The 16,409-nt window shown below is 35.2% G+C and overlaps 1 protein-coding gene across 1 annotated transcript; it reads right to left on the bottom strand.

The window, feature by feature from the left end:
• Positions 1-1,632: 1,632 nt before the first annotated feature.
• Positions 1,633-2,649, bottom strand: LOC110933511 (probable dolichyl-diphosphooligosaccharide--protein glycosyltransferase subunit 3). The gene has a single exon (XM_022176754.1). The coding sequence runs from the start codon at positions 2,647-2,649 to the stop codon at positions 1,633-1,635; it is 1,017 nt and encodes a 338-aa protein (XP_022032446.1).
• Positions 2,650-16,409: the final 13,760 nt, after the last annotated feature.

The raw sequence follows: 16,409 nt of genomic DNA, 5'->3' as shown, positions 1-16,409 counted from the left end.
TATCACGACACTTGACACTTGAAACTTATTTGAAACATACTCTATCCATTTAAACATGAAACGTGGAACTTGTGATACTTGAGACTTTTTATGCTATGTGAACGTTTAATCCTTGTGTGTAGTTCCGCCTTAACAATGGTAGCGCTATAGGGGTAATGCACCTCCCCGTTAGTCTTTGGGGTATTGTTAGGATGAGACAAATAACCTCTCGTTAAACTTTAGGAAAGGCATTTATCGCATTGGAAACTTGGGCTATCACTTGGACTGCGTAAACTAGCATGGTGAAACTTATTTTATATGTTTTCATGTTGGATATGAGTTTTTTTTAAACTATTATGCTACGTACTCAAACTTATATGCACGCCAACATTTTTGTTGATAGTATTTTGATACATGTTGCAGGTTGATAGTAGCTGGGATTCAAGAAACAAGCTAGGATGATGCTTAGAAACTCATCTATAAATAAAACAGTTTTGAACAATGTTTGAATCATATGTTATTTTGATACTTTATGTTGCATGTGAATTGTGGTTGACAAATTTAGACTATTTATGAAATTTGATTAATGTCTATCGAAACAAATAGTGTTGTGGAATCTCTTGAGCAATCTGAATCGCTTAGTGCTGTGCCCCGATGTTTCCGCCATCGGTTGGGGTGTGACACATGATCCTTATCATATATATATATACACACACACACACACACACACACACACACACACACACACACACACATACATAAGCACCGCTTCGCGGCTGCAACGCACTAGAAACTCTTATGATTAACATTATATAGTATATTGCAACATTTTTATCTAGTGGGAAAAAACCGCGCGTTGCGGCGGAGTTGACAATTTACATCTAAATTTATAACTAACTTCTCTAAAATTACAAAATACATTTTATGTTAAATTTGATTAATTTTGGTTCACTGATTAGTCCTTTAGTTCAAATACTCAATACAATAGAATTTATTTTTGAATACATATTATTGATGAATGTGATGAGTTTATTATCTATAAGCTTATTTTTTTATTATTTATAAATAATCTAATATATAGTATTGATTTATTAAACATAAATGTCATTGATAAAAAAGAGAGGTATGAATGAAAAAAATTACAAAAAAATAGGTATTTTAACTTGACTTTTCATACAACAACAACAACCATACCCAGTAACTTGACTCTTCATATATTATCTTAAAATTTGATAAAAATTTACCATTTTGGACATTAGAAATGTTTATTAAATTATACATTAAGCTTTTAGGTAAATTACAATGTTAAATGAAGTTAAACCATCTAATATACATCATTTAGTAGCATAGATATAGAAACGTTGACTATAATCACCGGATCTTGATTTGTTTTTGTGATTTAAATTTTTGCAAACGGAAAGTTAAAGCAGTAATTAGATGTAAAAAAATTGTTAAAAAATACAACATGCTTTTAGAACTTAATCCCACCTCCCTTAACCATATCTCACACTTTTTCTAACCACACAATCTGCAAGGTCTAATCTCAGAAGACAATCCTAAATCCTAGTCGGTTTAGAAAACAAGAATTTATTCATTCAATTCAAACAAATAATGTAACAAACTCATAGATAAAACAATAACAAAACTGATTCTCTAATACCAACTAGAAGGCAAATAAGTATGAATAGCATATCCAGTTTTCCAATGATTCAACCTCACAACTTGCTTCACAGCCCAAAACGAAACAACCATCGCGCTAACCATCGCCAATCTCTGCATCATCGAATCCTTCATCCGAACAACAATTCGAGTCACCAACGACAACAACAACCCAACAACCGTGAACAGAAATCCAACACACAAACCCTCAGCCCCAAACTGCATCGCTCGCCCTTTGTAAAAGAACATCACACCATCCGGATCATTCTTATCCATAACAAACAACGGTATTCTCCGAATCAGTATAAACATATATCCAGACACACTGAAAAAATACACAAACATTGTCCCACAGATCCAGATCCGCTTATTGTGAAACATAGTATTACTTGTAATTATTCTTTTGGTCATGAATGGAAGCCATATTAATAATCCCACAATTATAAGCCCGAATTGTGTTTTCGAACAAATAGGGGGATGGTGGATTGTGCCTATTGAAATGCCGGTTTTCAGATCAATAGATTCAGCGATGGATTCCGCTAAACCGGAGAAATCTCCAATGTGGATGCGGATTGAATCGGATTTTAAGTCGTTGGCGTTAGCGGGCACAATGCGGATGTCTGGTAACGCTTGAACACCGAATCGGAGGAAGTTGTGTTTGGATTCACTGAGTTCGACGTCGCAGAAGAAGAGTTTGAGGAGAGATGGGGTGTTTTGGTTGTTGATGAGGAAGGAATTTGAAACAAGGGTGAATTCGGATTTGATTGATTTGAGGTTTGGTTCGGGTTGGTTGTGGAGTTTAAGCGCGTCGAAGAAGATGATGAGGTGGAAGGATCTGGTGGTGGGTTTGAAGATGAGGTTGGTTAGGGTTTGGTTGAGGTGGATGATGCCGGAAGGGGATTGTGATCGGAGCGAGTGGAGATAGGAGACGATGGGATCGGCCGCGGTGGGATGTGTGAGGATGAGTAGTAGTAGAAGTAGAATTAGGGGTGGTTTTGGAGGATTCGACATTGCTGGATCAGGTGAGGAGGGTTATTGGTAGTTTGTTGTAAGATCAAAGAGGATGATGCTACATGAGTTTGTTGCATGCATGGTTATGGGGTGGTCAATAGTTTGACCAAATATTGCCACGTGTAGGAATTGATATATGATTGTACCAAAAGGCCCTACGCATATCACGTATTCACATGGTGATGTCTTCACACAAATTGTTAGCTTATAAATGATTACATTGATAACTCAATTGATATAGATACATAATTATTTAATGTCAATATGTCCTGGTGGTAAATGACTCTTTTTAGAGCTAAAAAATGTCATGGTGTTGAAACATGACATTTTTTTTGGTAGGTTAAATGTTTATTTTTTATTACTTTTCATTACTTTCTTCCATCAAATTATATTAAGACTTGTAATATTTACCCCGTATATAAATCATCATTTTAAAAAAAAATATTCTTTTTGTTACAAAACAAATTCAAAAGTGTCAATAAAGATTACCGACTTTTTTTCAAAAAAAAAATGTTTGTTTTTTAATTTTTATTTAAAACAAATTTTTTTAAGTTTTCAAATATTGTTTCTAAAGACACTTTCTTAAATAGTATTTTGATTATGATTTTTTATTGAACATCTTTACAAATAAATAATAACATTTTTTTCTTATAAAAACAATAAAAAGGTTTTGAACTCTCTTTTTAAAAAAAGTCAATATTATGTTTTTCCTTTGTCTAGTTTGTATTATAAAGGTCTTACTTTTATAATTTTTAATACATTAAATGTGTTTAAAAAATAATTAACAAGCTTTATTTATTAAAAAAGTAATAAAGTTTTTTTTTAAATAGTGTTTATAGCCCTAGCACATATTAATTATTCAAACCATCTAGTAAGTGAACAAATAAACAATAGGTATATTAAAATAATTTTATCAAACTATAAATTAACAATTTATATAAGTTCAAATTTAATTAGTGTAAGAAGTATGTTATAAACAATTTAAAAGCAGTTTAAGACCTCTGATCGAAGTGAACACTTTAAAAAAAATATGTTTTTTAATTAAGCATAAAAAACAAACAAAAATTTTGAAAAAAAAAATATTTATAATATTTGTAACCCTTTTCAATTTGCTTTGGAACAAAAAGAATACTTTTTAAAGATGATTACATGTATAGGGGATAAGTATGATATGTTTAAATGTGATTTTATAGAAAGGGTGTTTGAAAAGTAACAAAAGGAGTAGATTTAGCAGCATCTTTTTTTTTTTTTTTTTTTTTTCATTTGGTAAAGATAAAAAAAACCTTAAAAATTGTCGCTGCCATATGTCATGATATGATTGAATCCTGCATCATCATCTATCAAATTAGTATCATGTTTTGTATTATCTTATCACGTGTAATAATTCAATTTCTGTCGAATATTTATAGTTTTATAAAGTTGGTTCAAATGGCTTTTTAGCTCAAAAAACACCATCGTTCTCTCCCTATCGTTTACTTTGTAGATTATTGTTTCTCTTAATGTCCTTTGTTTTTCCGAGTTCGAGTTCAATCTTTGTTCCTCTTCGTTGTTCGAATATGCTTTTCATTGTTCGCACAAGATTCATTTTCTAAATCTTCTTCAACATTTTATCTTGTTACTTAGATTTGTACAAACAGAACAAGGTTGAAAATCTAATTTTAAATTCTGTTTAGTTTTACAATTTATTAATTGCACTCACTAGTTGTGACCTAATTTTTTTATCATATGTTGGCAAGACAAAAGAAATGATGTATGCCATCGTTGTTATTTTTAGAGTTAATTACTATTTTCGTATCAAGTCACTATTTTGTATCAAGATTAGAAAGATTGGAGATATATTATTCTATAGAGGGGATGAGAGTGGGAAATATTATATAGGTTGCGAGTAAGATGCCAAAAAAGACCCTGAAATTAGGCCACTTTTGGTACTTCAGTTCAAAAAATGGAACTTTTGTATTTGGGTCCCTAAATTAAAGATTTGCTGTCATTTTCATCCAATTGATAACCTAGGTTAGAATTTTCTGTTAACTTCTCCCCTTATTGTTGTTTTCCTCATTTAAATGAAGGGTATAATCGTCATTTTATGCCATAATATATTTAAATTAAGCGAGGAAAACGACAAAAAAGGGGAGAAGTTAATAGAAAATTCTAACCCAGTTTGTCAATTGGATGAAAACGACAACAAAAATGAAACCTGAAGGACCTAGATACAAAAAGTTTCATTTTTAGACTGAAATGGCAAAAGTGACCTAAACTCAGGGACCATTTTGACATTTTACTAAGTAGGTTGCCCTCAAGGGAAGGTATTGGGCAAAAGCCCAAATTTCTGGCCCATAATAAGTATGTCTACATTCTACTGGTTATCATGAAAATTATTTTCTAATCCATAGGTGATAGGCCGAAGTCAAAGCCCAAGTTCATGGTTCATAACATGTCCGTCTGTCTAAGGCTATCACAAAAAAAACAGTGAATTACAATATTACATGTTAGCAGGCAATTCGCTCTACACTTTTTTCTTGTTTTGTTTGATTAGGCCATGTCTACATGCTGACATGAGTGTGAAATGTGATTTAAAAAACAAAATGTAAAAGGTGGGGAGCTTCATCTTTCACACCTATGGACATCTGTTTTCACACCTACCTACATATGTAATAGAGAAGTAAAATGTGATGGGGAGTTGAGTTAGCTTTAAATGTCGGCCTATTTAATTTTAAAAAAAGTACACAATTTATGGCCTAAAGCCCTAAATAGCCTTCGCAACAACGCCCTAACCCTCTTTCGCTCCCGTGTATGGCGGTGTGATGCGGCCATGGCTCCCGTGTATGGCGGTGTGATGCGTCCCCATGGCCGACGTGGCTTGATTTGGCGCCCCTCCTAGAGCTCGACAACACACAATCTTATAATGGTCAAAAAATTAAATGATAAGGAAATGACTCGGATACAAAATATATTGTGATTTATACCAAGTGTTTAAACGCTTTATGCAGCGGAATCAGAAACGTTCGTACAAATCGATTCAAACCAAACTTTGGATCACCCAAAAGGAGTCCAAATGCAAAACTAAATTGGAACCAAACAACCATTGGCGGAGCTACATATATAGTGTGCGTGTCAACCGAAACCATTCTTTTCCGCATTGCATTTCATATTTGAACGTATAAGAGCATTCACGTTAGGTATTCTATATAGTCACTTTCTCAACATTATAGAAAAAAATATAAGGTTTTCTTAATTTATACTCTCCATCAGCATCTCTAAAATAGAGATAAGCTTTAGAGAATCTATAATGGTTCTTTAATTATTGAGACTCACTATTCATCTCTAAATATGATTTTGTGAAGAAAATAAGTGTATGTGTGTAAGAGAGAAATAAAGATAGAGAATCTGATGTGAGTGGTTGTTAAAAATTAAACGTTTAGAGAAAAAGGTGTATTCTTAGTTAAATTATAGTGACGAGGAATTGAGAACCTATTCTGAATGCTCTAATAGTCAAATTCCACATGACACCAATCTTTTTTTTTTTTTTTTTTTTTTTACAATTAACACCATTGATTTGATGAAAATAAAATTTTACCCTATTTTCATTGATTTTATGAAAAAATTATATATATACTTTTACTAAATGAAAAAGTATATAAACATTTTACCATATTTAAAATTATAGTTTAGTGGTTAAGGCTAATTTCTTAGTTCCAATTTAAATATATCCCACATGGATGAAATTTTTGAATGGTGGTTGATTGTCGAATATTGAGGATTATAGTCGATCAAACGAGGGTTAATTGAACATTTTAACAAGGGTCGATTGAATGAGAATCAAAATTCAATGGGATATCAAGATACTATCCAATTTAAGCTCAAATCATGAGTAGATGTTGGTTTCTTACTTTCTTTAGTTTTTTACTATTCTTAAAGTTTAAAATTGAAATTAGCTTTAGTTATGTGGTTGTACACTTGGTTGTAATTAGATATATTTTGTGATTGTATACTTGATTAAAGTTACGGATTTTTCTTATTATTGATTTTTTTTAACGGTGAACTTCATGTATAAAATTACCACACTCTTCAAATCGGAGAGCCCAATATTGCCCCACTCTGGCCTCTATGTTGTTTTAACCGGGTCCACTCTGGCTTTAAAGTTTGGCTATTTTGGGCGTTCCCCCAGGAAACCATACCGTCGGCAGCCACTTGACAGTCGTTGTGCCACAATAGTAGAACTCTCTGGCGTAACACACGGTGGGACGAAAACCCATTTGGCCTCGGGAATCAAACTGACAACCTCACACAAGGCTAAGTCCAAATCCTTTGTTGCCTATATCCACCCCAATTTAATATAAGTGGGAATTGAACTTGAGTCTCCTTTGGAAAACTCATACCACTAGGCCACAAGTGGGGGATTTTCTTATTATTGATGGTTTAGGTTTTTAGGGTTTAGTTATTACTTTTAATGAAACTTTTATTTTGGTATTGCCTTTTAAACGCGTATCTTAATCAGTTTTAGCAGAGTGCAACTTCGTGAGACAACAACTCGGTCGCCAGTTTCGAACACAAAAACTTCACCACGCGATTAACCCAACAAAGTTATTCGGATTGAACTAACCACCATGAAAAACGAGGCAACAAAACGCAAGGTTACACCCAATCTACAAGCAGACGACGACTATCCTAGACTGTGACGACAAGCGGTAGTGGCATAGTACGGGTCGGCCAATACAGAGTAGTGATAGCAATGGGCTGCTGTGGCAGAGTAGCGGTAGTGGCATAGTACGGGTCGGCCAATACTTGTTTATAACCATTAAACCCTAATTCATGTCAAACTTTAATGGGCTTTTCATCTATGGTTAGCGTCTTCATAGTTCATACCTTAAAATTATTATTTAACAATTAAATAATTTAAATTACAAATCTATATTAATTATTTACAAAATAGTGAATTAGTTAATAGAACCCCATTTTATAAACATCAACAAAAAACCAATTATTTAACTTCAAATACTTATTAATTATTATTATTCTATAAATATAAATTACTATTTAACTAGAATTATGGTGTCAGTTTGTTCGGTTTTTTACTATTTAAACAATTATTTGACCCCAGGTTGAAGTATTGGTTTAGTCCCACAATATTTCTAGCTAAAAACCCACTTAAAAAATCGAAAAAACGAAAAAAATTGGATATGTTCAAATGGCTAGTTCGAGTGCTCATGGTTCGATTGGTGTTGGTGATTCTACTAGTGAGTTGGTTGGAAAGAGGATCATGAAAACGAGTAGGGATCCAACACTATTTGGGTGAATTTTGACTCATGCGAAATGTCAAATGGTAAAGAAAAGGCGTGGTGCAAAAATTGTGATACGTTTCATGCAGGCTCATCAAACTCTACTTTGATAGCACATTTGGTGTCGCATTGCAAGGCATTGAAAAAGTATCCCGCTAGTGGTCAAGCACAAGTATCACAGGTTTGGGTGATTGGAATTTCGATGCGGAGGTGGTTCATCAAAGGATGGCTCAATTTGTTATTCATAATCTCTCAAATCACAATCAAACTACAACTACCCACCATCACTTGTCTACCTCCACCTACAACTACCCACCATCACCAAGCACCCCAAAACCACTGTAGCCACAACCACCTGCGAAACCACTCACCTCTGCGAGGCTCCAAGCCCAACTTTTTTCCGACATAATCTCTCAAATCACAATCAAACTTTAATATCCACAACATTTCGTCAACAATTCGTATAAAAATCACGAATGCAATACGATTTTACTTTGCAATTTCGGCTTCGGATACCATCATAGGAGCCGATTCACCTAAGAAACAACAATAGCAGCAAGGATACCATCATAGAACGTTTCAACGTCCATATCAGTTTTATCTGTCACACCCCAACCGATGGCGAAAACATCGGGGTGCGAGCACTAAGCGTTCAGATTGCTCATGAGATTCCATAACACTATTTGTTTCAATAGAAATTAGATCAAATTCATCATAACATTGTCTAAAAGCAACACAACCCACACAAGTATCGAATACAGACCAAAACGAATATTGTTCAAATTGTTCAAAAGATTCTAAGTTAACTAGGCGACGTTTCTAAGCATCTCCTAGCTGAATTCCATGCATTTCCAAGCATCCTATCAGCCTGCAACATGTATTAAAATATCAATACAAAAGTATTGGCGAGTATACAAGTTTGATATTAGAATAATAGATTAAAACAATTCATATCCATAATGTAAACAATAAAATAGTTTCAGCCGTGCTAGTGTCGCAGTCCACGCAGTGATAGCTGTTGGTGCATAGATGTCTGTTAACTTCGTCTTTATCGAGTCTTGTATTGTATTAGATAGATCATGGCACGAAAAACGAGAAAACAGTATTTAAGGGTAATTTCTCATGAAATGACATGGGTGTCATTTCATACGAAACTAAGTAATTCCGCACGAAATTACCCAAAGGTAATTCCGCATGAGATTACTAATTCCGCTTGAAAAGTAATTCCGCTTCCATGCGGAATTAGCCACCCTATAAATACTGAACTTGTTGTGTCATTTGAAACGAAATTAGGTTGTTGTTTTCAGAGCCGAGGTGCTGCCGGATTGTCACTTGAATTGTAAAAGCTTTGGAAATCAATAAGAGAAGATAATTAGGAAGTATCAAGCTCTGTTTACATCGATATCACTGATTCCGCCTTTGATATTGATTCTAAACTCTTTAGATTGACTCGTTAGGGTCACACGACGATCCAACAAGTAGTATCAGAGCTCAGAACGAGGAGTTCATACCAATTCAGCTTGATTTCATCGGATTCTCTCACTTCTACTCTTTCTTTCCAAAATTAATCAGAATTTAACGGACAAAATGGCTTGATTTTCACATATTATAAGTGAAACACTCTTTTAATTAATCCTTGAAAAAATTGGACCTTAATTAGAAATAAAACATGATCAATTTGACGAAATTGTGATCGACTGTGCTGACGTCATCTTAATTCCGCATGAAATTGTCACTGTAATTTCGCACGGAATTACACTTTGGTCCTAATTTCGCTTGAAAGTGTTGATAATTTCAAACGAAATCTAATTTCGTTTGAGGATTTCATGCGAAATTCCTAATTTCGCACCAAGATAGCTTAATTTCGTTTGAAATTGAACTAATTCCGCACGGAATTGAATTTCGCTTGGTAATTTCGTTTGAAAACGTTATTCCACTTGGTAATTTCGTTTAAAAACCCTATTTCGTGTGAACAAGTAATTTCGTTTGAGCTATTCCGCTTGAACTGATTCCGTTTGAAACTGCTTTTCAAAATTTCAAAAATTTCTCTAAGTGTTTGTTGATTGTTTCAGGTACTTGAAAGATGGATGATTTTTTGAATCCATTTAGTGATGTGTTTGCATTTACCAGTGGTTCGGGAGATGGCACATCAAATAACACGAGTGAAACTACACCAACACCGAGTGCAAAGAAAATTCTTTCTGATGCTATGAGTGTAGACAGTGCATATGGAACATACAATAAGCCGCCCAAGTTGATGGCAATTAAATATTACAACAGGTGGGCTACAAGATTTGAAGAATGGCTTAAAGCGTTTGCATATCCCAGTTGGAAAAGTTTGAAAAATGGTTTTGATTTTGGGAGAACAGATTATGAAAATTTAGAAGAAAATCAAATAGAAAGATATGTTGCTGAACAAAAGTGCATTGCTCTGCTTCACCAATCTGTCAGAGATGACATTATCTCACTGATCGAGTACAAAGATTCGAGAGACCTTTGGGAAAAATTAAAAATAAAATGTGTTGGTAGTGCTGAGATAGTTAAAAACAAAAAGAAATTGTTAAGAAAAGAGTTTGATTTGTTTGGTTGTTTAAAGAACGAGTCTGTTTCCAAGATGATTGAAAGATTCGGGCATCTGAAGATGGAGCTTGCAAGACATAAAATCATATACACTCAAGAAGAGTTGGTTGACAAATTATTTGATTCTCTACCAAATGAGCAAGATTGGCAGTACTTTGCCTTGATGTTGAAGAACACAATCAAGTTAGAAGATTTGACAGTGGATCTGCTTATCGAAAGACTGGAAAGCCATGAATTGGAGATCAAAAAATCCAGTAAAGTCAACAACTCATCTTATCAGCAGAATGTGGAGCTGTATTACAGAGGTAGTATGATCCCAAAGACTACATCTCCTAAGACAGTTTTTTTAGCAGAAAGCTCTAACACAATGAATCAAGAAACTCCTAGCAGTGGCTATCATGGTGGTTCATCGTCAAATATTTCAAATCAATCTACACCAAAGAATCTATTTCAATGCAACATTGCTGTGGATCTGAAGAATGGTCAGAATTTTAGTGAAGAATTTTCCAAACAACAGATGGTGTTTTTAGCGTCTGTGTTAGAATCATATGAAAGTCTCGTTGCAGGAAAGATAGGTAACACCAACCTAACAAAGGAAGACTACGATCAAATCGACCCTGAGGAGATGGAGTTGATCGATATAAGGTGGTGTATGGCGAGTGCAGTGAGAAGAGCGCAGCGATTCATGGAGATTACTGGAAGACAGTCTATTGGTGGACCTTCTACTAAGTTAGGATTTGACAAGTCAAAAGTCACGTGCTTTAAATGTAAACAAAAAGGTCATTTTAAGCGTGAGTGTCGAAATGCTTACACTGATGATACTGCAAATCCTTTTTGAGAGGACTATTACAAAAGAGCAATTTATCATCAAAATAAAGCAGAACCTCCCAGGATGAAGCAAATAGAGGAGGCACCCAAAGAAAAATCCAGGGCACTTGCTGTTTTTCATGATGATGAAGGTTATGATTGGAGTGATGTTTTGCCTGAGGAAGATGCAGTTGGATATGCCTTTACAGCAGCAAAGATTGTTCCTTTTAAAGATACCAGATCTGAAGAAGTGAAGTATGTAAACAGGAAGTCAACAGCTCAATTCATGAAAGGCAAAATCTATCATACATGGATGGAAGCAAATAAAGCAAATCGATGGGATCCTGATAGAGAATGTTATCTCGATCCTAATGGAAACATAGATGTTGATCCAGATACTGTTGATGTTGAAACTCTCACCAAACAAATTGCTGAAGAAGAAGAAGCCAGGAAAAGAATGTGGTGGGGAGGAAGAGAAGCTGATGAGAAAGAGAAAGAGACAGAAAAAGAGTTGCAGCCAAAGAAAGTTGATGACGGGATTATTGATACGTCACAAGAATTTACAGCAGAAAATTTGAAGAAGATGGCTGACAAAGTTCTTGCTGCAAAAGAACTAGAGGTAGTTTCTGGTTCTGGAACTGAGTCAAAAAACAAGGTCAGTTCAAACGATACACATGAGTCAGGTAAGAAAGTTAAATCTGAGAACGACTGCAAAAATTGCATGAAAGAGGCAAAGTTTGTAGTACAATTGCTTACCTCAGTGGTAAGAAGGTAGAGTCAGAAGTGTTGAAGATCAGATCTTAAACTGTGATAAATTGTTAAAAGCTTCGAACAACAAATTAAAAGAATTAACTGAGAAAATCAAAAACGATAAAAATGATGTAGAAAGAATTAGAAAAGAAAATGAAAAATTGATTCTTGAAAATCGTCAAATTTCAGACAATTTTGAAAAACTAAAACGAACAGTAAAAGATTCTGATGAAAGAAATGGTAAAACAGACAAAGAAAATATTCAGTTGACCGGTGTTCTTAGAGTTAAAGAAGAGCAAATCAACCAACAGTTGGATGAGATTGCTAATCTGAAGCTTCAAGTTCAAGAAGCTAAAATTGAAAATGAGCGCATCAATCTAAAATTAACCAGTTACAACTCCGCAAGCTTTGTTTTACAACACATTGTTCCCAAACCCATTGGGAAAAACAAAGCAGGCGAAGATGTTTTTTCGGATGGAACTGGGGTTGGGTATCATCAGGTTCCACCGAGTGTGCTAAACAATTTTTCAAAGAAAAAGTCCGGTTTGGTTAATGATGATGAAGAAATTGACGAGGTTAAACTTCCAGAGTCAATTGATGTTCCATGATCGGATCACTGATGTACTTAACTACTTTAAGACCCGATATCATGTATCCGACTTGCCTCACAGCACGGTTTCAGTCAAGCCCCAGAGCTTCGCACATGGTGATTGTGAAACGGATATTACGCTACCTGAAAGGAACTCCATCATTGGGGTTGTGGTATCCAAAAACAGGCAATTTCACGCTCGAAGGGTATTCTGACTCCGATTTCGGAAGCTGCAAAGTTAACGCAAAATCAACAACTACGGGATGTCAGTTCTTTGGACCACGTCTGGTCACCTGGCAATGTAAGAAGCAGACCTCTGTGGCTCTATCCACATGTGAAGCCGAGTATGTATCTGCTAGCAGTTGCTGCTCTCAGATCTTGTGGGTTCAGCAACAGATGCTCGACTACGGTTTGCAATTTCTTAACACCCCTATCTTTGTTGATAATGAGGCTGCAATAAACATTACAAAAAATCTTGTTCATCAAGCTAAAACAAAACATATCAAAATTCGTTATCACTTCATCCGAGATTGCTTCGAGAAAAAGTTGATACGAATTGAGAAAATCCACACTGACGAACAGAAAGCTGATTTACATACCAAAGCATTTGACAAAACTCGTTTTAAATATCTTTTAAAACTAAATGGTATGAAGCTTTTATCGGTGTCGGATGCGATTATTGGCGTTGATGAGGATAACATTGTAGATGATGATGTTGAGAAACAATCTGCAATGGTTTGTCGATTCTTTACTTGTTTTGGTATTTAGGGGGAGTAGAGTAGAGTTATATTTTCAGAAAATACAAAAACAGTAAAAATTCTCAAAAATCCAAAAACATGAGAAAATTTCAAAATCCAAAAACATTAGAAAACTGAAAAAGAGCTTGTGTAAAAAGGGAAAATGATAGTACATCGGCTTGACAGTTACGGTACGCTAAAGATTTGTAAAGTTTTAAAGCTTTAAATAGTATCGCTGATGATGTGTCTTTAGGTTTTTATACATTTAGTAAATCTTGTTTAGGATATAAACCTATAATTCAAACTTGCTTATTTTGTGGGGAACAAATCTTGGATATATAGGTAACCCCTGAAATCTTGTTTTAAAGGTCCCTCTTTCTGAGATACTAGGTCTTTATACTCAGTGATATCTGGAGTATTATCCCGGGACTTCTGATTTTGTAGAAGCAATGGCCTAGTCCCCGTATAATACTTTGCGCTTGCTTGAAATAAAGCTCACCCTCAGCATAAAAAATGATGAAACATTGCAAAATGCTAATCATGTGCTGTTGAAGAAAAGATTCTCTAAAAGGAACACACCTAAAGTCGAACCGTCATCTCTCTGCTGAACGGAAGTTCTGACCTGAGCTCTCACGGTTTCGCATTTAACCCTTTACAGATATCATCTAGGTATACTCACCTGTAAGACTGAATATTGGGATCTGGATACGGGAGTATATTCAAGAGGTGGGACACACATATAAGTTTAAGTTTTTAATTCACCTAAATCGTATCCTAAACAGATTGAAGTTTGTATGAAAATTTAAGAGGATCAGCATATCGGCAATCTAAGTGAATTATTTTAAGACTTAGTATGTTATCAAGCTTAACGGTGTTAGTAACTTGTCATCAGCTGATATGATTCCCTAACACACTCACCAAAAATATCTTTATAAATAGTTTATTTTTACTGCATTTCATTTCTATCCTAGCTTTCTAGTTTAGAAACTTTATTAAAAATCCAAAAAGAACGTTTATTTCTGCTTTATTTTCCGACAAACCAAAGTGGAGAGTTGATCTTCAGATTCAGAAGGTTGGAGCAGATGCAGAAAGATTCTAAGCTGGATGATGAGCTGGGAGCTTAACATGTTAATTGAGAAATTGGAAAGTCAAAACAAGTTCATTAAATTGAAACCTGTGATTTTCAGAAAAACAATTTGAAAAAAATTGAATTAAAATCAGTTTTGTTTCTGTCTTGTATCAACCAAGGTCATTAAGTTGGACTTGGTAGATAAATTGAGTAATCAGGGTCATTAATTTGGACTTGAATACTTAAGTGGATTTCTAAAACTGATGAACAGTTAATAGAAGTTTAAGATTGAATAGACTATAATGTTATATGTTTGAGAAATAGGAAATAGGTTTGGAAAATCCCCATGGAAAATAAATTGTCATAGTTTGAACCAGAATTCGAGTCCCAGCATATCGAGAGGGGGAGTTTACATTCTGGATCAACATTCAAAGGGGAGATTGAAGGTTAAAGTTTGAAGGAAGCTTACAATGTCAAGACAAAATAGAGCAAAGAAAATAAAAGATCAAGACTAAAGACTGAAGATTTCATGCTAAAGACTTCGTCAACATCCAAGGGGGAGTCTGTTGGTGCATAGATGTCTGTTAACTTCGTCTTTATCGAGTCTTGTATTGTATTAGATAGATCAGGGCACGGAAAACGAGAAAACTGTACTTAAGGGTAATTTCGCATGAAATGACATGGGTGTCATTTCATACGAAATTAAGTAATTCCGCACGAAATTACCCAAAGGTAATTCTGCACGAGATTACTAATTCCGCTTGAAAGGTAATTCCGCTTGAAAGGTAATTCCACTTGTGTGATTCCATGCGGAATTAGCCACCCTATAAATACTGAACTTGCTGTGTCATTTGAAACAGAATTAGGTTGTTGTTTTCAGAGCCGAGGTGCTGCCGGATTGTCATTTGAATTGTAAAAGCTTTGGAAATCAATAAGAGAAGATAATTAGGAAGTATCAAGCTGTGTTTACATCGTATCATTGATTCCGCCTTTGATATTGATTTTGAACTCTTCAGATTGACTCGTTAGGGTCACACGACGATCCAACAATAACCCAAGTATCCCGATGCTTTAGTGTTTACCCAAGACTCAAGGTAAACTAGAATCCTCCTAACAATACCCCCCCCCCCCCCCGAGAATAATGGGAGAGGTGCATCACCTATAGCGCTACTATTGTTAAGGCGGAACTACACACTCTGGATTAAACGTCACATAGCACAAAGAGTCAAGAATCACAAGTTTCATGTTCACATAGGATAGAGTATAAGTTTCAAAGATTCTAGTTTAAGTTTCATAGAATACATGTTACACCCCAAAAGTTTAAAGTAAAAAGGGGATCGAGTATACTCACAGTGATTGCTAAACAGTATAATCTGCTATTGGATCAAAGGGAGATCTTTTAGAATTAGCCTGATTAGATCATAATAGGATAAGAGTCGGGCAGAGTAATGAGATTGGATAAAGTGTCAACCAGTCACTGGATCGGATGGCTGTCCAATCGGATGGTCAGCCGGTCGAGTGACTTATGAGTGTGAAAAGACAAATAGCTGCCCGATCGGATGGCCATCCGATCGGGTTGCCACTCGTGTGGAAAACATAAGTGAATAGGGTGGTTGTCCGATCGGATGGTAATCCGAATGGTTAGCACCCTGGGTCACCTCAATCGGATGGTTGCTCGTTCGGACAGCTGTCTGATCGGGTATCCGATCAAGACTTCCAAATTTTGAAAAGTTACCAAGTGTTTAAAGGATTTCAAAACAAGTGTCACCTGATAGGGTGATTGTTTGATCGGACGACTGTCCGATCGGGTTGCCGCTCGATCGAGCGACCCTTGTTCTTGGTTACCAATTTTTGTGAAGTTTCTAAGTTTCAAGTTTAACGGTGACGGTACGACACGTATTGAGACAACGGTAAACCTATCAGTCCACAACCGTTCTGATCGGTGAGAACCA

Source organism: Helianthus annuus, chromosome 1, assembly GCF_002127325.2.
Source record: "Helianthus annuus cultivar XRQ/B chromosome 1, HanXRQr2.0-SUNRISE, whole genome shotgun sequence".
NCBI classification, from domain to species: domain Eukaryota; kingdom Viridiplantae; phylum Streptophyta; class Magnoliopsida; order Asterales; family Asteraceae; genus Helianthus; species Helianthus annuus.
The sequence above is the reverse complement of the archived record's forward strand: the minus strand, read 5'-3'. Positions and strand labels throughout refer to the sequence as shown.